At 33.8% G+C, this 25535-nt stretch overlaps 1 protein-coding gene and 1 pseudogene across 1 annotated transcript; one reads left to right on the forward strand and one right to left on the reverse strand.

The window, feature by feature from the left end:
* Positions 1 to 19238: 19238 nt before the first annotated feature.
* Positions 19239 to 21028, reverse strand: LOC124896688 (annotated as a pseudogene).
* Positions 21029 to 21826: 798 nt separating this feature from the next.
* Positions 21827 to 25146, forward strand: LOC107865301. Its single transcript, XM_047408367.1, has 6 exons — positions 21827 to 22274; positions 22393 to 22634; positions 23056 to 23145; positions 23217 to 23318; positions 23425 to 23778; positions 25063 to 25146. Exons 1-6 carry the CDS (start codon positions 21827 to 21829, stop codon positions 25144 to 25146), a joined length of 1320 nt encoding a protein of 439 aa, XP_047264323.1.
* Positions 25147 to 25535: the final 389 nt, after the last annotated feature.

Consider the following 25535-nt stretch of genomic DNA (forward strand, 5'->3'; position numbering starts at 1 on the left):
GATCTGATGAACTCACCCCTAGTTCTAGCTTAATCAATTGAAGTTATAGTTGAACATATGAACTTAATTGAAATTGTATAAAAACAAATGTTTAACCTGTTGCAACAGATGACTTATCTGTTGGAATTTATCAAATAGATTAAGTCATCTACTACAACAGATTAACCATTTGTTGTAAATTATCAAATAGGCGCTGCCATCTGTTGAGACAAATGGCTGAGCCGTTGGAAATTTTCAAACAAAAATTGTCATCTGTTGCAAAGTATGACTTATATGTTTTAAGATTTTTTTTAATTTTAAAGTGATTTCCTAATTTTCTGTCCAAGATAAAAAAGATAAAATACTAAGGCGGTAAAAAATATTACTTGGATAACTCAAAAATCTCCTCATTGAGTAGTCCTATCTTGTCTTTTCAATGTCACCGTCTCTTCATGCCCCTCAAAATTATTAATGAGTATTTAAAACCCATATCTAGAATTCTCTCTCTTTCAGCCATAAATTAACTCAACTCATCTCTCTTCTTATTCAAAATTCTCTTTGTCTTCTCTTTGGGGTAATCACAATTGTATTCTTTTTTTCTGTCTTTTCTTTTGTCTTTTGCATGAGGATCCTTTCGAATCTCAACTGATCAATATATTTTCTCGACTGAAATGATCCTTTTGTTTTTTTGACATTGTAGGTATGGTTCACTATTGCTCTTTCCTTCTCGCCTTCTTCTTTGTATGCTATTTATATTAGATATTTACATATATTGTTATTCTTGATTTACCCATTACCAGTTTTCTATTTATTAAGAAAATTAAAGAAAAGGTGACTTTTAATTATTGAATGAATGAATCGTTATTTTTAATAAAATATGCAAAAAAAGTCATTTATTGGGAGAATTTAAAAAGCCTTGTTGTTAGTATCATTTTTTTAATGTCTTTTGTTTGTTACTTTGGTGTTGCTATTGTTGGGGTATTGGTGTTGTTGGAATATGTGGTATTTGTGTTGTTGATGGTGTTGGAATATATGGTGTTATTTCTTTGTTGTTGATGTTATTGTTGATGTTGTTGGTGGTGTTGCAATAGTTTTCTCAACTGTTACCACTGATGAATCAACTATTGGAATAGACCGAGCAACAGTTGGAAGAAATCAAACCAGTAGCAAGGCTGGTTTGATTTAATAGATAATCCATCTGTTGCAATATGTCATCCATCTGTCACCATAGATGCATTGCCTGTTGCAACAGATGACATATCTGTTAAACAGATGGGGAATCTATTACATCAGATGGGTCATTTGTTGATTCTGTCAATTTTGTGTTACCCTTTTATAATGTTCTTTTTGTTCTTCTCTTGTTTGACATCAAATCTTTTTCTCTTATTTGTAGATAAAAAGAAGTGAAACTGGATCAACTTTTGCCCAACCAACATTAAGCTAGAGTAAAGATGGGTTCAGAGGAATAATCTGCTTGCAGATGGAACCACTTCATATATGGGAGGTATGTATTACTGATTAACCTATTATGAAAACACAAATCCAGTACACTGATTTTGTGAATATTGGGTTTTTACCTATTAGGCGTTAACCTTTCAAACAAGATATGAAATTTTACAGTTAATATTGTTAGGTTCGAACTAGTAAAGCTGAGGGACTAAGTAGGTGGTGTCGATACCCTGTTACAGTTTAATGAAGATTTTGCTAATATTTATTTGTCAAGTTTGGAGAAGGTTTCAAGTTTTTGGTGGCAGTGTAAATATTCAAATAGATATTGGACTGATTTTAAGGTTCATCACACTACAGCAAACAAGAATGGAAAACCAATAGAAATTCCCCTGGTCCAAATTTATATAGATGGGTTGGTCGATAAGACTATTATACAACAGAAGGTGATTAGAAGAATAACTATACGGGATGGGGGAGGTGGAGAAGATCATATATCAACTCAGACCTTATTAAAGAAGAAACACAACGTAGGAAGGAAAGTGTAACGAAACTAGCTGATGAAACTGACATGAAAAATAAAAAAATTAAATGAGTTGCAAATGTGAAAGTGTATCTAAAAATGAAAATCCATCAGTCCATTTTGAAAAGAAAAATACTGAAGTGGATTAGAGCAGTGCACTTTGTTAGGGGACTGTAACTAGCTAGTGTGGACTAAATGAAGACCCATAAAATGCAGGACCAAAACTCTAAGGTTTAAGCTTTGCGAGCACCGATGGTTGTACGTTTGTCGATCAAGAATGAAACCTGAACCAACAACTCCTAAAGTAAAAATAAGGGATCAAGCCAAGGTGGCAATTTCTTAAGTTAAACTTGTATCCCATGCCTTCTATTTATGGCTTTGGTTTGGTCAAAGGCAGTGGAAACAACAAGGCATGGTATTTTTGCCCAACTTTAGACCTTTTTGTTTCTACTTTCATTGACCTGATCAGAACCACAAACAGAAGGCATGGGATGCAATTTAGACTTTAGAAATTGACGCCTTGTTTTCCCTTATTCTTACTTTTGGAGTTGTTGGTTCAGGTTTCATTCTTGACTGAAAATCTTACCAATCCTCTGTGCTCACCAAGCTGCTTTCTTAGAGTCTTGGTCCTTCACTTTGTGGGTCTTCATTGAGGCCACGCTCGCTAGTCGCAGTCCCTAGCAAAATTTCCAGCTCCAGTCCTCTTGAGCATTTTTCTTTTTCAAGAACGACTGACGAATTTTAATATTTGGATACACTTCCATATTTGCAACTCATTCAACTTTTTCATCTCTCAAGTCAATTTCATTAGCCAGATTCGCTAGATGTTCCTTACTTGCTTCCCTGTGTTTCCTCTTAAACAAGGTTTGAGATAATATATGGTCTTCTCCACCCTTCCCTTCCTTGTACAGGTATTCTCCCAAGCATCTTCTGCTATATAACAGTCTCCTTGAGTAACCCATCCATATAAATTTATACCAAGGGAATTTCTATTTGATTTTGTATTCTTTTTTGCTGCAGTTCGAGGCTTCAGAGGTATTCCAAAATTCCATTGCACCATTAAAATTGGTCCAATCACTATTGTATATATCCATTGCCGCTAAAAGCTTAAACCCTTCTCCAAACTTGACACATAAACATGAGCAAAACCGTCATTAAGTTATAACAATGTATCGACACCACCATCTTGGAATCCTTCGGCCTTATCAGTTCGTACCTATCAAACTAAACTGTAAAATGCAGTATCTTATTTGAAGGATCAATGTCTAATCGGTAAAAAATTGCATTCACAAAATCATTGTACTTTATGTGTGTCTGTCACGATAGCGTAATCAATAATACATAACCCCCACACATAAAAGTAGATCCATTCATCTGCATGCACCTTATGCTTCCTACCCTATCAATGTTAGAGAGTGTTTATTCTTTACTTTCCATCGTTAAGTAGTGTACAAGACTACGGAGGTTCAGAGGGTAACCATCATTAATGCCGGATGGCTATTTTCTCATCAAGAAAAAACAAGTGCTACAAGTCATGATTTTTCACCTTTTTCATTTTTAAATATGTTTACTTAATAAGTCACCAATTTGGATTAATTAAGGTATGTGATGACTATTGAAAAAGAGGTGACCAGTCATGACTTTTTATCTAACACATTCAAAACAATTGATGAATCAAATTTTCCATCTATTGCAACTGATGAATCAGATGTTAGAAGAAATAAAAACATCTCCTCCAATAGATGGTCCATCTATCACAATAGATAATCCATATGTTGCAACAAATGTCTCATCTATTACACATACGGACCATTTGTTGTAATAAATGGTAAATCTGCTGCGATAGTGGGTTATCTGTTGTGACAGATAGACGATCTGTTACAACAGCTCAATAATAATTGTTGTTATTAAGTCTCAAACCATTTTAAAAAGGTGAGAAGTTTTAATGTAAAAGAAAAAATAGAAAACAAAAAGCCAGCAGTTTGAATGTAATTAATACAATGGAGCTGAATAGTCGTGCCTTTTTGCCTAACATATTCAGATTCAATCCTCTATAAATAGGTCTCTCCTTAATATTCATTCTACTCTACTTTTATTATTTCTTTCATTTTGTCTTTTCGTGTTACATATTTAACCACTTCTATTGAAAAAGCATATTCCTTTCACGATGAGGTAAGTTTTGTTTTGTGTAAATTTACCAGTTGGTAGTATACATTGTATTATATTTGGACTTTTTTCTTTTCTTTTGTGTTTACATTTTTTGTCAATTCATGCGTGTTCTAGATATGGCTGATCCTGTTTGGGACATTGCAACTCTACACGATGCCGTGGGGGGACTTCAGAGGTAGGTTAATGACCTACAGAGGGAGTTGGTCATCATGAGAGAAAGGATGTTCAGAGAGATGCAGAGGCTGATAAGATCCCTTCTGCTGCCAATTGACGATTGGCCGTCTAACAATAATATTGATGATGGTATTGATAATAATAATTAGAATGTGTTTTTTCTTTTAGCGTATGTATTTTAATTTTTCTATATCGGATCTATACCTAATGTATTTTATTTTTTGTTTAATGAAAAAATAATTTTTGGTCAACTTTGGCTTTTTAATTCTTATTTAATTTTCATTCTGTCTATTTCTTCTTCTAAATATGTTAACATATTAACGGTTGGAGGTAAGGAGAAATTTTGAATCTAGTATCAATAGTAATTTTGGCTTTTGAGTTCTTTCAACAGAAGGACCATGTGTTGGAACAAATTGGTCATCGGTTGGGTTTATGTCAATAGATTATCCATCTGTTGGGACAATTTTGTGATCTATTGGAGGAAAATATTTTAGTTTGATGAACTGTATTGTGTTCTTCCAGCTAATGTTCATCTGTTGCAACGGATGGGTAATCTGTTGAAAATAATTTTTTGGTCTGTTGTATTTAGTTTATGTTTTGCCTCTTTTTATTGATGCACAAGTTATTAAAAAAAGAAAATGGCCAAAAGAGCCCCCAACCTTTGCCCCAAATCTCAACTACACACTTATAATTTGTGGGGGTGAACATTTTAAAAATGGAATTGTTACCCCCCTCCCCTAAAACTCCCCCAAATGTGTAATGAAAAGTGAGCAACATGCACCTGCCATGTCATGCCACGTAATTTCCACGTAATATGATATTTTTATATTAAAAAAATTAATTATTATTCTTTAATATATATATATATATATATATATATATATATATTCTCTTTCTCTACATCTTTAATAACCTAATATACCTTCTATCTTCTCTCTGACTTTTGGACCCTCAATCTTCGGTCGTCTCTCGGAGCTCCGATCGGCGGAGCTCCAATGGATACTACGAAAAATCAACAATTTCCATTTTTTAGAAACTAAAAAAGAAGTATTATTCATTGTTAGTTTTTTGTGCTTAAATTTCTGTATTTTGGAACAGTGCTATCTAAAACATTGATACCCACATCAGATTATTTGTCTTTTATATTTCTTGTTCATTTTGTGTTCAGTTTTTAAATTCAATAAGAGATTTTTGGATTTTGTTCATGGATTGTGTTGAATCCCTGAAGTATTTGAGTTTGAATGCTGATTTGGGATTTGGGTTTTTGGCATTTGGGTAGCTTGGACAATTGTATAAAGTTTTAGAGTTGTTGTTGTTTGATTTGGGATTGAGGGTTTTGCAATTTAGTTGGTATTGTAATGATTGAAACCATTTTTTTGTGATTTTTTGTGGGAAATCAATTGAATAGAGAAATAGGTGTTGTTCCAAAAATGATTTAGATGGAAAATGTACTAAAAAGATAAAGTCTTGTAAGATTAGGTTGTTGATGAATTCGAACTTAGAAGAGGAAAAAAATGGTGGTTTATTGGAATTGGATGATGAGATGAAAGAGTTTGAAGAAGAGTGTAATGATGAAGACAAAGTGTTTGATGTTTTGTCACTGAGAAAAATGGTAAAGATGGAAAGACGGAGAGCAAATGTTGCTTGTTTGAAAGATAAATAGAGATGAGGAAGATAAAGAGATTGGCCATGGTAGCCATTGAAGATTTGAAACTTTTCATGAGAGTATTTTGGGATGGTGATGAAGATGAAAGAAAAAATAAAATAAAATAAAAATAATACATATATATATATATGTACTTTTATATTAAAAAGAAATGTAAAAAATATTTTTTTAAAGATTTTTGGACTACTCACTCTCTCAGAGAGAGTGAGATACACTTTCTTTGCCACATAAGCCTTTAGGGGTGTAATAATTCCATTTTTAAAATGTTCAGGGGGTCATAGGACCCCCGTAAAGTATAAGTGTGTAGTTGGAATTTGAGGTAAAGGTTGGGAGCTCTTTAGGCCATTTTCTCTTTTAAAAAAGATATTTTATATAATAAATGATAAAATTTATGTTCACAGCAATGAGTTAAATATATGAAAGTCCACAACAAACAACAACACAAGTTTTTGTAACTACAACGATCATGGTGGATTATGATCCGGGCATGTAGTTCTTTTGTGGCCAACGCTTTTACATACGAAGCACTTGTTTCTTCTTGATTGAAATGATTCTCCAACTCCACGCCTCCTCTTATATGGCCTTCTTTCCAGTTTGGTAGTGCTTGAATCAATATAAGAAGGAGGTATTAATCTCGCAAAAGCTATGCAAGAACAACCCAAGATTCTTCGGGAGGCACCAGAGTAATATGCCCACTATATGCCATTGTATATTTTTCCACCAATAATATGGAGAAGAGTACTCATAAATTTTAGTTTCATACTTTGCACCGTATTGATCTGGAAGCGCTGTCATAGCATGTGGACATGGTATTTTGTCAAAGTCAAAAACTCTGCACGTATAAAATCTTGTTTGAAGATCGACCATGGTAACATCACCATGATCGTTGATACTGAACTTATAATCTGCTATTTGATGAGATAATAACCTATTCCCCAGACTGATGTTCGTTGATATTATTTTTCTGCTTCTAGAACAAATGGGGTTCCTGTATCCTCAAACTCCACACACCTTTCATGAAAAAATTGGCCATACTTCTTGTTTATTATTTCAAATAGAGCCATGATGGGAAATTCTCTTTCATCACCAAATAATGAATTCACCAATTCAGCTATGTTTGACGTCATGATATTGTATCTATACAAAAGAATCCCTTAGTACGTATCATTCAAAATTTGTAACTCAAATAAGATATTAAATTCATAAGAATATACCTATTTGTCGGACAGAATGCCCAGCTCCATCTCTCAAAATCGACACATACGATATGCTCTACTACCTTGGGATGCATATCCGCTATTTGATTGAAATGGTCTAAAAACTCCTCACTACTATATGTTTTAGCTGCTCTATAAAAAAGGGTCACAACCCTTTCGTTGTGAAAGTTCGTCTGAATTTTCTCTCCAACATGCTTGATGCAATAACCAAAGTGAGCTGAAGTGAACAAAATTGAACCCATCTTTGAAATACTTGGATGCCTATCCGAAACAAAACACAAATCTTTAGTATCTTCGATGCAGCTTCGTAGTTTTTCAAAAAAATATCCCTAAGAGGCATCACATTCCTTGTCCACTACACAAAAAGCAATAGGAAAGATGTGATTCTCCACATCCTGTGCCACCGTCACTATGTAATACACCGATCATTTCCTAAGCCTAAATTCGTCTTTTGAGTGGATATATATGACTTCCAAAGTGATTGATGTTTAAAACATATTTTATTTCTATAATTTATACTTTTTTTCATGTAGAACATTGAATAAGCTTTCCATCGATACCAATTTCATTGAGATCCGACATCGAACGAGGGAGTTATGGTCGTTTTATTGAACGGTGTCTGATTGACCAGGTTTGACGGTCGACTTGGTGGACCATCAGGTTCCTGATGGACCGTCAAGAGCCCTGTCAAGCCAAGGCAATGACTCCTTTTTCAGGCCATCATACAACATCCAAGTTAGTGGACCATCAGGAGACTTGACGGACCGTCAAGGGGTCCGTCAGGTCGAGACAGAATATCTCATTTTTGGCCCTCGAGTGACGGATGACTTGGTGGTCCTTCAGTTTCTTGATGGACCATCACTTCGACCATTACGTTGAGGCAGAACGTTCCAGTTTTGGCACTCGAGTGATGGATGATCTGGTGGACTGTCAGGAGACTTGATGGACCATCAGATTGACCGTCACAGGCCCCGATCAGTGAATTTCAGTTTTTTTCAAAAGGACATTTTGGTCATTTCTGCCCAATAAGGTCTTTTATATATATATATATATCCTAGTAGAGAATAACCCTTCATTTTCTCCTTTCCTAGGGTTTTTCCAAAACCCAAAGATCCAATCTTCTTCGAAATAACTTCAAGAATCTTCCATAGAGATTCAAAGTGATTCAAGAATTAAGTTCCTCAAGTCAAAGGCAACAAGTATCTTGGTCTACAAGTGTGAGAAAGAAGTTCCAAACAAGTTTCTATATTTCCAAAATCATAATCCAAGGTATGCGGGGTTTGAACAAGAACTCCTTTTGTTCTTGTGCCTAAAGATTTACTTTCTATTATTGATTTACATGATTTTGCAAGTGGGTTTACACCCAAATTTCTTTATTTAATTTATGAGATTTGAGTTAAATAAGTTTGATATTTATGATTATTTCACCATCATGTTTCTTAAATTGAGAATTTATTCCATAAGTTGTATATTGTCATTACGTATTGATGATTTCTAAGCGATTTAAGACAAGTGTCATGAGTTATGCCTTTCCATGATAAATTTGACTATTGAATATATATATAGATATTTGATATCAAAAGTCAAGATTGAGTCCTATGATGTTTCCTTGAAGCTTTTGATATTTGAAAATGATTCAAAAAGCAAATGTACTTGATGTTGAGAAAGATGGTGTTGAGTTGAGTCGGGTTAGGAATCCACAAGATGTTTATGATTTATAGATAACATATATATTTATGTTTTGGTCTCTATGATATACCCATGAGTTGATCTTGATTAAGGTGGATTTCCTAACGTATTCTGAGCTGGGTCTGGGAGAAGTATTTAGCACCGAGAGGGAAATGTGGTATTTCCCCAAAACTACGTGCCACCGTAGGATTGATGTTGATAATTTTGGGCCAAAACTTGAGTGTGGGATTATGATTGTGAAATCGAGGTTGTACTCCCTGGTAAAAGTACGACACTCCCGCCAATGTGGGGTTCTCTCCTTAGGAGGGCAAAACGTTAGACTCCATGCGGCTCACATGGTATAGTTATGTCGGTTATAAGAAACTCCCAATTCCATAATGATCTAAGTACCTTGAGTTACTGAGTCACTCTAAGTCATAAGTCAAGGAGTTTGAGTTGATTTAAATGATTTTGTGAGATTTATGAAGTATGTGTTATTACTGATGACTTACGGGAATGATGTTTCAGATAATTCAAGTGAAGAGAGTTATTATTGTTAGCATGCATGATTTTCTTATACATTTATGATATTATTTAAAAATGTTGCATCCACCCCCGCATACTCAGTACATTCCCAAGTACTGATTCCTATACTCTTTTGTATTCTATATTTTCTCCTGATATAGGTTCAAGTGCTCATCTCAGCAGCGATAGTGATCTCTGAGTATCCTCATCTACATTTCTGAAGTTGGTGAGTCCTCATGGTTCGAGGACTTGTATCTCTCATTTTGTCTTGTTAATAGATGTTTATTTCCTTTTAGTTTAGTACAAGTCTGTCCCAATGGCTCCTTAATTCTATGTAGTAGAGGCTTTGTTAGACTAGAGTACCAGTACATACAGAACTGCAGTATTTTAATTGTACAGGACAGTATTACTTTGTATCTCAGTATGTTCATGACATGGTTATTCCACTTTATCTTATCATGATTAGCGTTATAATGAGTTCTGAAAGTGATGATAGGCTTAGAGGGTTAGATTGAGGCCACGTGTGACCTTAAGCACCGTGTGACATCTCGGGATAGGTTCTCGGAGCATTACACGCTAGCAGAACTCCATTAATAAAAAAGGTACCGTTGACGGCTATACCTTTTCTCAAATATTGAAAACCTTGAATCCAAGCACCATAGAATACAAAAAAGTACTTGAACCTTCTGTTTTCATCAACATGCAATGTCGTCTTACTTTTGGGATTTGTGGACTCAAGCATGTAATGGTAGGCATTGAGGACTGCATACCCATGCTCGTATGTCCCCTTAGTCAAGTCTTTGGCAATCTCCATGGCCATATATATCTTCCAATAACTGACCAGGACACCCAATTTCGTAAGGAGTTGATTGGTCATAACCCTTGTAGAAAGGCCTTTGCCACCGGGGAATCTATTCTTGAAATATTTACCGAGGACCATTACCGTGGCGTAAGGATTTTGGCCCGAAATGTGCTCCAAACCACATGTGTGATACTTTTCATGTTTTTGAATGATGAATCTATCAGAACTTAAGTACTTCACCTCTCTCAACCACCACTTGCAGTTCGAATTAGCATATTTGTAGCAAAAGACTTTGCTCGAATTAATCACTTTTATTATTCTAAAATCTTTTTTCAAGAAAGAAATATATAAAGTAGTAGATAATTTTTTCTTTTCCTTGAATAACATTCCCTTTTATCTGTGTCGATTTAGAAAAATTGCCCATCGTATTGGTCGCATCAACGGGCATAGGTGTTTGATTATCATCTGGAATATTCACGTCTAGATCATCCAACCTATCATCAAAGATGTCTTATTGTTATTCTCCTTCTATATTCTGGTTCTCATTCTCTCTCATCTTTTTAACCACGTACACCCTAACACCGGCTTGAATGAATCACTAAGATAAGCACGCAACCGAACCTGATCGTTATCTTGAAAGGTAGTACCCTCTAATTTTTAAAGGAGCTGTGCGTATAGCTGTGACGAGTTTTTTCGTATGACAATTCAGCCCACAATAGTTGATGATTAAGTTCCCAAAATCATCATACGAAACATCACTTTGGACTGTCATAGCTATCTTCTCTAGCATTTCACCCTTCTTCCAATGCCATACATATCAATTGTTTTTCTCAATCCATTACAATGACAATACACCCCTATTGTTATTGATCCCTCCATTAGTGGTACCTAAATAAAGTCATTTGTTAAAAAAAGTTAATAGTGATTTCATAGTGCCGTAACACGAATCCAACAGATGTTTAATCTGTTCCAACAGGTAACTGATCAATCGTAACAAATTACTTACCTGTTGGGATTCATGCTACACTCTTGAAGCTGATTTCAACATACGAGTCATCTGTTGTAATAGGTGAATCATATGTTGCAACAGACTATACATCTGTTGCAACAGACGACGCATCTGTTGAAATCGAGTTCAGGTTCAGTTGCAACAGGTTATTAATCTATTACAATAGATATTTATCCTATTACAACATACGACTCATCTATTTAAATTAAGTTTAGGTTCTGTTGTAACAGGTTACTAATCTATTGCAATAGATATTTACCCTGTTACAACAGATAGCTAGTCTATTGCAACAGATGGGTCATATGTTGCAACACATGACCCATTTATTTGATTCATATTACGTCACTATAGAACCATAAACATGAATCCAACATATGTCTTCCATTGCAACAGATGGCTCATCTATTGCAACAGATGATTGATCTATTTAAACAAATGTCTCTTATGTTGCATTCACGTTTGTGTACTATCTATTGTTGAAAAAAATAGCACAATAACAGTTGTCCTAATGAAAAATTAAACTAAAAATCATAATTTGACTTACCAAAGTCTCCTGTGAAGTAATGCCAAAGTGGAAAGTGATGTATGAATAAAATTTGACCTAAGAAATTGGTCAAATAGCAGCAGTAGCGGTAACAACACAACAACAATGGTCAACAAGAAAAAAATGAAGATGATAATGAAGTAGAAGTTGATGAATAGAGCAATAGCAATAATGAACAACAAAAATCACTAAGAGAGAGAAAACAACAATGGATGAGAAGAGAGAGAAACACACCTTCTTTTCCCTCCATTTTTTGTTATATTAGGTAAACATTTGGATCAAAGTATAAATTTAAAAACTTGTGGGCTATTCTCAAACTTACCCAACTTTCTTAATCCATAACAGAGTAATTGTCACCTACACTCAATTATTAAGACTTGAGTCACCTACACTTCATTTTCAAACTCTTTTATCACTTTTAGCTCAAAGCCCCAACTTTTTGATGTATAATTCTCTCATTAAAAAAATATAATTTTAACCATCAATGTTCAATAAATAATTAGTATACGGACCTGTGCGATGCACGGATAATATTAAAGTAATATTTCTAACTAATTCAGGTTGAGATATCTTGTTTGAACATACTAAATCATATTACCATAGAAAAAGAGATTGAATTATTATAATATTTCTCAATGAAATACGCTCCCACCCTACCCCCCACCCCATCCCAAGCTCTGACCAAATCTACATGAATAAAATAATCATGTAATTAAAAAAAATTATGTTTCAAATTTTTTTTATTATAGTGTCCACAATTTAAAGATGTTAGATTTTTACAAACCCTCCCACCCCCTCCACCTCTAATAAAATCTATATAAGTTAGATAATTATATAATTGTAAAAAAAACTTTTACGCTTAATATTTTTTTATGATATTGTTCACAATTTATAAATATTAAATTATTAATATTATTTAAAATTTTTGTTTATTACTTCCATGTTTTCAGTTTAACATTTGTGAATATTGATATATATATATATATATATATATTATCTAATTACACTACAAAAAACGCATCAAATTGCGGTGGTTTTTTTGTTGGGGTTATCTTAACCTCCGTAAAATTATATGAAATGCAGGGGTTAAAAAACCTCCGCTAAAATTTATAAAGTTGCGGAGGTTTTTGACCTCCACTATTAATTGTGGGGATTTTAAACCCCTGCTTAAATAACACATAGACTCAAATAAAAAAAATAGCGCTAAACCATTTATGTTCCCTCTCAATTACTTTACCAAATATTTTGGCAGCTCTCAAAACATTTCCCTCGAAATCAAACACCATTTCCCTTGAAATCGAACGCCATTTCCCTCTAACTCGACCACCATTTCCCTCTAAGTCGACCCATTTTCCTAAAACCATAAGTAGTCATCAAAGTAAATTAATGGAGCTATAAGTAAATGAGTGGAAAAATCAACTAGAAAGGTGTTTATTATTCTTTTGCTACAAATCTTTGTACATTTCCATAATTATGGGAGTTAGTTAATAATCATATTGAATGTTCTTCATAAAAATTGGGGAATTGCAAGAAATTGGTTGCTAAAATTGGGAAATTCGGTGTCATATTTGAAGGGGTTGGGTTGGGGTTACAGAAATCGGGAAAATCTATAGGGGAAATTGAATATTCTTCATAAAAATTGGGGAATTTCAAGAAATCTAGCTTTTGATGAAGCAATTTCATCTTATGAAATTGTAATTGCATTGAGGGAACATATCTTGCTATTTCTTAGTTTGATTGTCCGTCGTCTCTAATTGCATGCATAATTTCTTCCTCCTTTTTTTTGGATAAAAGTGATGCAGTAATATTTTATACCTATATTGCATAATTTCAATTTGAGAACCATTATGTTGCAGGAACAGACATTTTCTAGCTTGTTTGTCTCATATATATGTTTTCTGTTGTAAGATTTAGGTCTAATGGTATTTGTTTGTGCTTTGTCTGGTGAAGAATACTCAGTTGCTCAAGGAGAAGGGATTTCTATCAGAACTTAACCTCCAAATAGAGAACATTATCTGCTCACTAGATAAGGAACCTCAAGGAGCAGTATCTGCAGTTGCCACCATTCTCAGGGAAAAAAGGCAATCTGTTGATTTGGTTTTGGAAAATAAGCCACTTAAGTGGTACAATACGATCTTATGGATTCAGTATTTATTTGTTGATGTACCTGCTTGCATCTTCGTTATGTCTTTGTTGTTTCACTTTAAAGCTCATATTTTTAATTTTTTCGTTACTTTTCAAGGGTGTTCAAATGAGCAGCACATATAAACGCACACAGATTGATTTTGATCGTAAAGGCTAAATGGAAAAAGGTCATGGTCAATGTTAATATTCTTTCAACAGGTGAGCAATTAGAGATAAAACTTGATGACCTGGAGTAATGGAGTCTTGGTGTATGAAATAGCTTTCTTGCCATTCTTTTTATAATGATGTTGAGTTGCTTATTTAGCTAGGTTTTTTTTAGTGATGCTGAGTTCCTTCTTTTCTACACTTTGGTCACTCTTCTTCGCTCAAACCCAATTAGTTATAATTGAAGATCAGTTTTCCACTATCTGCGTTAAGATTCAAACTTATCGTTGCACAAGATCTTGAATGAGTTCCTTTTACTTGGTGTTGCATGACTATCCTATTTCCTACTTGTAAACTTAATCCATGATTTCTTGGTTATGCTGTTGAGTAGTAGCACATTTGTTTTTTCATGTATGTAAAGTTAGTCGAGTTGTGCGAAAGTTGATCCGGACATCACAATTATCTGATAGAGTGATTTTTAATAACATATGCTGTTATGTATATTCTCTGTTAGGGTTCAATAGTTTATTTATTTCCTATTATGTTTACTTTTCTTCTTCATGAAATCTTATAGGTGATATTTAATATATTCATCAAATTCTTCAATGGATAGATCTTGGATTGGAATGCCAAGAAACACACCAGAGTATTTACTTCGTTTGAATTAGTTTCTACATTTTGCATTTACCAATGGAGATATAGAAAATAAAATAAAGTGTCCATGTCCTTTATGTGGTTTTAAAAAGTGGCAAACAAGAAATGTGGTGTTTCACCATTTGATAGACAAGGATTTCCCTGAACATTACATCACTTGGGTTATGTATGGGGAATTAAATGTTTTGCCTAATTCCAAAAAGATAGAGGTCATTCAAGATGCGCCACCTTTTGTAAATCCTATTGACTTGTTGATTAATGAAGCATTCGAGGGTTTAAGGCATGAGGGTATAAATACAGGTCCATCACAAGTAGCGAGAGAATAAGAAACTTTGCATGATTTGTTTGATTCAAATAACAAAGATTATTTTGAATTGCTTAAATAGGGAAGTGAAGATTTGTATGAAGGATCCAAGTACTCAAAGTTGGAATTTTTATTAAATCTTTATCACATAAAGTGCTTGTTTGGGTTAAGTGATAAGGGAATGACTATGGTGCTAGATCTACTCAGGGATGCATTTAAATTTGCAAAGATTCCTATATCTTTTTATGAGGATAAGAAAACCATTAACAAGTTGTGTCTTGATTATATCAAGATAGATGCTTGTCCAAATGATTGCATGTTGTACTGGAAAGATGATATTAATTTAAAATCATGTAAGCATTGTCACACTTCTATATGGAAGCCCGAGAAAGATAGCAATCTTAATCATGTTCCTAGTACAAGTAAGAAACAAAAGAAGAAGCAAAAGAAGACTACCAAAGTTTTGCGCTACTTTCCATTAAAACCAAGATTACAAAGATTTTTTATGTGCTCAAAAATTGCAGAGCATATGAGATGGCATGTAGAGAATGATAACAAAGATGGATCTCAAGGCACCCTCGAGATGGTGAAACATGGAAAAGGCTTTATACAAATTATCCTAAATTTGCTTCTGATCCTCGAAATGTTCGATTAGGACTGGCTACTGATGGTTTCAATCCTCTTGGAATAATGAGTACTAACTACAGCATTTGGACGGTGATTTTGTTTCCATACAATCTTCCTCCTTGGCTGTGTATGAAGCAACCAAATTTTATCCTCTTAATGATCATTCCAGGTCCATGTACAGTAGGGAATAAGATAGATATCTACAACCACTTATTAAGGAGTTGAATGAGTTGTGGAGTGAAGCTGTAGATACTTTTGATTCATCAAAGAATGAAATATTCAAAATGCGAGCAACTCTTATGTTGACAATTAGTGATTTTCCTGGACTTGATATCTTATCTGGTTGGAACACGCATACTACGCTTGTATGTCATTCTTGTAATTTTGATGCAGAACCTTGTCGACTTCGTTATAGTAGAAAGTGGTATTTTATTAGCCACCATCGGTTCTTGTCAAGAAATCATAAATTTAGATTGATGAGACATCATTTTGATGGAAATGTGGAAGAGAGGACCCCGCCAAAAAAGTTATTTGGGTCAAAAATTTTGCAGCAGGTGAAAGATATCAATGTCACATTTGGAAAAAAACCAGAGTTGCAGAAAAAAAAGGAAAAAGAATGTTAGGGAAGATGCAGCTCAATAATGCAAGAATAAAAGCATATTCTTTCATCTTCCATATTGGGATTTTAACCCGTTGCCCCATAATTTAGATCCGATGCATATTGAAAAGAATGTTTTTGACAATGTTATATTCATTTTGTTAAATGACAAAGAAAAGTCAAAGAATCATGTTAAGGCCCGAAAAGATCTATAAGATATGGGCATAAGACATGATCTTTGGGTCGATGAGAATGATGAGTGTAAACTTGCTGCATTTACAATTCCAAAGAACAAGAAAGTGGCCTTCCTCAAGACTTTAAAGAATATCTCAATGCCGGATGGTTATTCAAGTAATATATCTCGTCCTATTGATTTGGATCAAAAAAGAATTTTTGAATTAAAAATTCATGATTGTCACATTCTTATGCAACAACTGTTACCTATTGCAATTCGCAAATGTGCTTCCAAGATAGGTTGTTGCAACTTTGGTTAAGTTTTCTTCCTTTTTTAGGCAGCTTTGTTTGAAAAGTTTAAGTCCTGTAGACTTAGCCAAGCTACAAAATTGAATTATGGAAACTCTTTTCCATTTAGAGATTTTGTTTCCTCCATCATTTTTTACTGTAATGATTCATCTATCTGTTTATCTAGTTGATGAGGTAAAAAAAGGTGGCCTGGTACATTATCGTTGGATGTATTTTGTTGAAAGGTAAAATATTCCTTATTCAAAGTAATTTTAGTTGATTTTATAATAATACTTCCGTGTAAATACTTCTTCTTACATGTTAATGTTTTGGATATAGATTATTGGGACATTTCAAGTCCCTTGTAGGGAACAAATCACAACCAGAAGGTTCCATAGCTGAAAGTTACATAGTTGAAGAAGCTCTTACTCTTTATGCTCGTTATTTTGAGGAAATTGAGTCAAGGTTAAATCGACCTAAATGTGTAAATGGTGAACCAAGCCAAAATGAGGCTTATGAAAAGTCAAGTATGTTCCCTCAACAAGGTAAGCATGTTGGAGGCTTCATAACAGAACCACTAACTCATTTGGAGAAAACATAAGCTCATCGATATGTGTTACTTAATTGTGCGGCTGTGAAGCCATTTATTGGGTAATAAATTTATATTGATTTGATTTATAAGATAAGTTTTGATTAATTTGATTAAAATTTCTAATTATGGTACCTTTATAGTGAATTTAGAGATTACATCAAAAGAAGTACAAGAGGCCGTAGACTTTCAGCAACAGAGGTAGAGAGAAAAGTTAGTAAAGAGTTCCCTGATTGGTTTCCTAAGAGAGTGAGTGAATGACATTAAAATATTTATTTTCATATGTTTTTTTATCAATTTAAAATTTCTAATATAAATGTTTTATATATTTAGATTATGAATCCGGATATAGCAGATACTATCTCTGATGAGATGAAATTCTTAGCACAAGGTCCAGCTCGAGATGCAAGATGATTCAGTGCTTATAACATTAGTGGATTCAAATTTCAAACTTTATCTAGAGAACAAGGATTAAAAACTCAAAATAATGGTGTTTTTCTTATCTCTAACACTTCTTGTGTTGCATCTAGTACAGATAAACATGCAACACAAGTAGACCTGCCATATTATGGGAAGTTGGAAGACATTGTTGAGCTTAATTATTATGGAAAATTTAGGATTGTTCTTTTCAAATGCTAGCGGGCTGACACTACTCGGAACAGAGGGTTTAAAGTAGATGCTTGGAAGTTTAATTGTGTCAACTTTTCCAAATTAATTTATACCGGTGATCATGTGGATGATGATCTGTATATTGAAGCATCACAAGCTAATATGGTCTACTATGTTGATGATGAAAATGATAAAGAATGGAGTGTTGCTATATATCTAAAACCAAGAAATTTGTTTGACATGGGAGAGATTGATGAAGAGGAAATATATGAGAATGAGCCATACCAACAACACGAATTCAGACAATTTTTTAATGTTAATTACAATGATGTCCAAATTGCAATAAAGGAGCATATGACTGAATAGATATATCATTATTTTTTAGTTTCCTCTAGAACTGTCTTTTTCTCGCTTGATTAGTGTTTTTTCCTAAACTTACCATCTTTTGAAGTTATGACTATATTGATTTTAATTCTATCCCAGTCATCAATGAATTGGTTTATTTGTTTTTCATAGTTATTGTTTATAGCTAGCGTTGTAATGAATTGACTTGTAACTATATTGAGTTCTTTTCCATGTTCAAACAGCTTTAGAGGATGAGATGTGTTAAATTACCTATCATTTTTAAATTATCCCTCTCTATGGTAGATGGTGGTTGTTAAAGCGGTTGTGTTTGATGTTGTTATTCCTGATTGCCTCCGGCCCTATCATAGAGTTTAATTCTGAGGTTCAATTTCACTGGTCTGTGTGTTGTATATCAGTATTGGTTGGCACCCATTGAAAAATAAAAGACGTGTTGTAATGGTAATCATATCCTTGTCTATAGGTCAAAGAAGATTTGGACTTGCGTTTGTCGTGCTAGTTAATTATCTCCGTGGAGCAGAAGTTGCATTAAGGTACTTTGTTTCTGTTACTTATCTTGTTCTTAATGCTATGTTCTTGTAAATTATTAATTTTGCGGTATGGGGTTTGGAGCTTTGAGTGGATAAGAGTGACTGTTTGCTATAGTGGAACAGAAGTTCAATTAAGGTACTTTGTTTCTCTTGTTTTGTTCATTCACTTTCTGCTTCTGCTGGAACAGTTGTGTGCTTGTAAAGTTCAGTTCTTTGAAGGCTTTCGACCATTTCTTCCTATCTATCTTTATACAAATATTTAATGGTCACTTTCTACAAATATTAATAGGTGCAAGCCATACTTGATTTTATCCGACATGAAAGATACTTTGGAGAGGAAAAACAACAAATTTGTAACTATATATGATGATCTAATGAAAATTTTGATTAGTCTTGCTTTCTAAAACTAGTAAAATTATCATTAGTCTTGCCTTCTGCAAAATAGTTGTGGACTGTGACTTTATTAGCTAGTTTTCTCTGTGGCAGTCTATTTAATCGACATGCGCGAAAGCTATCCCAGACAATTGTTTCTTGTTTTTTTTTACCTCTATTTGTCTTTGAAAAAACTGGACATAGTTGATTATTTCATCTAGCATTCCTTCTTTCCCTGTGATCTTGTTACATCCTGGTACCAAATCGTGCAGAAATCCCATCTGCTCACTGATTTTTTCCTTTCTTACCTACCAAAAATATGAATTAACTTGCTGGTTAAGTTGTTCATTGGTGTAAACTATTAATTATATGTAGTAAAAACACTTTGACCAACTATTTAACTCACTCTTTCAGCTGAACTGTGGCTATCAGTGGCTTGACCCCGACGTGCTTTGACATGAATATAGTCGGGCTTTTTATCTTCAGTAATTTTGGACTTCTCCTTTGTAGTATCAGAATTTTCCTTACTGTTGTTACTGTTATTAGGTATTTCTTGGAGAAGCATTGCATGAAACATGGTTTATTTTATGAAGAATCTAAAACAACATCCTTACCTTAAGTTGATGGATGGACATCTAATGGATACCTTTGATAGGTCCTAGAACTCGATAATTAAATTAATAGCTAATAATGCCATTGGGGATCCTTTATATCCCAAAATTATACATATGACATTATGATTTTATACAGGTTCACTAAAACCAACAAGGCTTGGAATACTAGAGACTCAAAGATTGCATGTGATACTTGCTTAGTGGATATTTATGTTGAACAGTGTAAAAGAGAGGAAGAGTGTGACCAAGACATGGATGATATGAAAACACAGGTAGACTTTCTTACGAAACATTTGTTAGCAAGTGGTACTGAAAAGGTGAGCACTATAGGTTTATAAGGTAAAGCAACTAGTTATACTCTAAGGAGTAGGCTAATTATCTTACTAATCACATGGGTATTTCCGATCCAACTCCCTAGGAAACCAAGACTAGAACTATTAGAAGGATAATTATTATGATAAGGATGGTTATAATAATAGAGATCAAAGGAACTAGAAGACCAAGAACCATAGAAGTGGTATATATGTGCCTCTAGAAAACGTGATCAAACTTGTAATAATTCATGAAGTTTGAGGATGAAAGATATGTTGGATATGAAACATCAATATAGTCGGGCTTTTTATCTTTCGTAATTTTGGATTTCTCCTTTGTAGTATAGGAATTTTCCTTACTATTGTTACTGTTATTTGTGCTTCTTTTGTTATATTATATCTCAGTATGCTCTCTCACCACCTACTCTTCAATAATATGTTGAGTTATGTGAACATACCTTGAGATGTTGATTCTTATTTATTTTGCTTTTCTAGAAACTCTCTTCCTCTATTAGAACTCAACATAGTCTCTTTTGGTTTAACAATAGAAACAACATTATCCGCGATGGTAGGTGGGCAACTTGTAGTTCTTGAAATAGCATAATTCATTTTAGTTGGGTGTGACATTCCTCCATGTCCAACCCCAATTAGTACATAACCAAAACCACTAGTACCAGTGGTCCCAAAATCACCCCAATTATTCTCCAAACAAGGGTCTGGCTTAATTGCCCGAGTCATAAGCTCATTAAGACTCTGATCATTTACATTGATCAGACCATAAAACTGTTGAGCTTCAAATGATTGATGAAAACAATTCATCAGTTGATCATTTTGTCTACTAAAATAACTCATCTCGTGTTGATTGACCTGTTCTTCCTGCCACTTCATTCTCACTCGTTGTTGATCAAACACGCTCAATTTTATGCTTCAATTACCTTCATTGCTAGTGATGTTGCATAACATTTTCGGTAATGTAATATTCATCAATAAAGAAGATAAGACACCTATAGTTTTACTATTAAAACTTGTAATCTTAATCATGTCAGAACAATTTATAACTTTAGGAGTATGTTAATAACTGTGAAATATAGAGAGGTAGAATTGAGACTCTGAAGTACTTTTTCCCGCAGTAGCCTCTTGTTTAAGGGTTTTCGTCCTTTTATCTGGCTTTTGTTAAACCCCACTAACACACGCACACACAACCAAGATGGACTCTATTTCTCTGGAACATGCATTTTATGGAAATAAAATAATACATACCATTCCTACATTTATTCCTGAATCATTGTCTTCTTCATGAGTTCTTGGTTGTTTGAATCCGAAATGTGGATGGTTACATAGTAGAACTAATCCGAAATCGCGTTGTCAAGACTGTGAGTCCCGCATTAACTATAAATAGGTGTGTCCACCTTATATTATTCTTTATGGTTCAGGCTCTACAGGTGGTCTTGCTCTTTTTAAAATACTTGACTTGTCCAAGAATTGAAAGTATTGAAACATTAACAGGTCTAAGGCCATGTTTCAATTTTTCCAGGCATAAAATAGTGTCATTGCCAGAACTCAAGTTTTACTACAATGGTGGTGCAGAAATGGCATTGCCATTGGCAAATTACTTCTCAATTGTTGGTGAAACTGATGTGATTTTTTAACTATGATCACAGATAGTGCAGAAATATTTTGAGAATTATCCTGTACAGAAAACTTTTGACAGTTTCATGGATAACACTATTCTTGTTTTGTAATTGTAACTAAAATGTGGATATTAGCCAATATATTGCAGATATGCCAAGGTTCAAGCACAAGCCGAAAAATCAAAAATCAGATTTGTCGATATCTACATCACAGGGTACTGAATCAACATGTCTGCCAATAAATCTGCCTCCGCCAATTCAGCATGCACCTCAACCAACTCGACCAGTTTACTCAGCATCCCATCCAAATTCTATGGATCAGGACACGCCACATTCGGGTCCAACAGTTTGTCTTGAATCACAACCATCCCGGTCAGTTCACTTGACATCACATCCATCTCCGGTTGGTCGGGACTCATTACAACCATCTCATTCAGTTCACTCTACATCACATCTAGTTCTGTCAAATCAGGATTCATCACAGTCATCTCGATCAATTCATTCTACATCACATTCAGATCCTACAAATGAGGACTCATCACAAGCAGCTCCCACAAATCAGGCCGCACTCAAAAAAATCCTAGACGTGAATCAAATATGTATTGGGTCGTAGACGCAATAGGTAAATACTTTTGACTATCAATACATATTCACCAAACCTTTCTAATCCAATGTAATGTTTCTCATAACATCAACTAATCTCTTTTCTTATTACAGATTCAAGAAATGATGTCAAGAAAATCAAAGTAAAAGCTAAGGAAGTGCTGAATTTAACAGGTGAAGAACGTATTGTGGTTAAGTTTGATATTTATGATGAACCATTTGGTGAAGCACGCAGCCTTCTTTCGCATTTTTGTGGAATTTTAGCGTGTGATTGCTCTTTATTTCCAATCAACTTTGAAAAATTATCGAATTTACCAGTGACATACTTCAATCGCGTCTTCGATCATATTATAAAGGTATAAGCTCTAAATTCTGACGACTATAGCACCGATTATTATTTTTAGAGACTGACAACTATTTTTTATTATTGTATTTGAATTTTATATTTGCATGTAATAGAAAAGCTAACGAAGATTTTTATTTTGAAGCCCAAATTCTTCTTTGACGCACAAGAAACTGTTGCTCGACGACATATTTCTTTATCTATTAGAAAAAAGTGGGCTGCAAATAAGCTTAACATGTGGAATAAAATTGATGAACCACTTAAAAGTAAAGCTCAAATTATGGATAAGGTGCCGGACGGGATTCCACCAAATAAGTGGATTTCTTTTATTGAATACAATTTTAAAGAATCAACAAAGGTATTTACGTAAATGTATTTCTTAATAGTTGTATATTTATTTTTTTCTAAGTGACGTTAAAATATATTTTTATAAGAAAATGCGTCGGAATCGTGAAAATCAAAAGAAACAGACAATTCCTCACACTGGTGGCTCCAAAGCCAATGCTACAAGAAGCGTTGAAATGGTGAGTGAATTAACCTCAAATGTAATATTCCTAAATAGTAAATTATTTTGATTATGCTTTTTAATTTATAGATGGCCGAGACTGGACAGTGGCCTGGACGAGCACAAATGTACATTGCTACTCATAAGAATCAAGATGGAGCATATGTTAATGAAGCGACAAAAGAAATATGTGTGAGTTTTACTTATGTTTCATAGATTCTTATTGGGTAATCAACCTCAATATATAAAATGAATTTCTATTAGTAATTTATTCTGATAATAAATTTTCTATATGTAGGAAAAAATTGAGTCAACTTTGAGCCAAAGCACCACAGATGAGTCTCAAGTTTCACCAAATGATGTTGTTGGTAAGGTGCTAGGGCAAGAACACTTTAGAAGGGTGAGATGCTTAGGATTAGGATCTTTTCCTCGGAGAATTTTTCAACAAGTTACACCTTATTTTGGTAGTACAAGTGCATCAATTAGTGGAGGTTCTTATTCGTTCCAATGTCGAGAAAACTACAATCAAATGATGAATTCTCACAATCAAATACTGAGTGCTTTGAAGGCATATATGATACTGAAAGAAAAAATGATACCAGAACAATTTGTGGGGCTCTTTGATTCTCCTTCAATGGTTTCTCCCACAACAGTAAGTAAAGTTCTCTTTACTTTTTTTAATCTCGGTGTTTGATCTTTGTCTACTCATTCATCTTCAGATTGAAAATATTCTTTGTGTTTGATCTTGTAATTTTATTTATACTTCCAGTAAACACAACATCAACTTATTTTTACTGTTAATCCTCCTATAACATGGCATTGGCTTCTCAGCATTGTGGGAGCACTATAAGCTTATTAATGAACTAACAGAAACTAACGGGATATTTTTCCATTATCATAGCACCAAGAAGTTACAAATCTTTGGTTTGGTTAGTCACAGTAGAACGTTAGTAGGTAGTGGAGTCTTGTTTTTCGAAGGCTGTAGGTGTTTGTCATTGTACTAGCCATATTCTTGTCGTTCATGTTTCTGATGTCTATCATCTTCGGTTGTTTATTGTGTTTCAATTATCACACTATTTTGTTGTCGTTATTGTTCCTTTCTTGTAGGTTATGACTGTTTTCTTCTGCTTTTACTTGGATTTATGGCACTTGAGCCTAGGGCCTTTTGTTTTTTTTAGTACTGGGCATCAAAATGTTCATAAAATTATAATAAGTAAAGGAGCTGCCTTTGCCGTGAATCACTGTGAATAGAAAAGCAGAATGCACCAAAGTAGAATGCTACAGAAAAACACCAAAGTAGAATGTTGTGAACGAGTGATAATTACCAGTCTTTTCTCTTGTATTCTATCACGTACCAAATTTATGCCTAATGCCACCTCCCGATGTTTCATTAGAAAGCACATAGAGACACAAATTCTCCTTTTCTGAAAGTAAATATAGAACAATCCACAAAGTCCTCAAGTAAGAACATCCAAAAGATAGATATACTGTCATAAAACCATGACAACTGATTGATATAGAGTTCACAATTGATGTGGAACCGAGGTCAGAATTAACATATTTACTAATTGGATAATTTAGTAATCAAATGGTCAATCTGAGGGTAACCTTTTGATGCAAAATTATTTTTCCTAATCAACCTCACTCTACATAAATCGTAGGCTTTAAATGATTGAATGTTCCATAAACTGCATACTTTAAATGATTGAATGTTCCATAACTCTCCCTCCGTCCCAATTATATGACACCGTTTGACTAGACATGATTTTAAAAAATAAGGGAAGAAGTCGTTACGTTTATCAGTTGCCCTTATTAACCTCACTCTACATTTATCATGATGTTTTTAGTTGTTTTTAGTTGTACGCAAATATAAATATTTTATAATAAGGATTGAAAGTTTATCTGATCGATTTTAATACTTTGCATTTTTATGTAGCCAAGTGATGCGTCCAGTGGATCCATTTCGCCCATGGATGCAAGGATACCACGTGATGATTCTGATCCTAATGACGGTCATTGATTTCAGTGCAAATTGTCTTGGATATTCAATTATGTCTTGGATGTACTTAATGTTTAAATTTGATTTTGAAGATACTACTTAATGTTGAAAAATTGGAGTTTGAAGATGTTAATATTGAGTATTTAATTTTGAAGTTTAATGTTTAACGTATTTTTGACATGTTTTTCAATTACTATATTTAATTATTCATGTTGTGTTAATGATATATGAATTGAACAAATATTGGATTGTAGATTATTTCTAAAGGTACAATTAAAATCGAACTAAAATTAGAATCTATAATTAGTAATTGAAATTGATTGGCCCCATTAATTTTTTTTAAAAAAAGAAAAAAAATAGCGGAGGTTTTAAACCACCCCAACTTGTAACATTAATTTTTTTTTAAATAC

This window comes from Capsicum annuum, chromosome 3 (assembly GCF_002878395.1).
Source record: "Capsicum annuum cultivar UCD-10X-F1 chromosome 3, UCD10Xv1.1, whole genome shotgun sequence".
Taxonomy (NCBI): domain Eukaryota; kingdom Viridiplantae; phylum Streptophyta; class Magnoliopsida; order Solanales; family Solanaceae; genus Capsicum; species Capsicum annuum.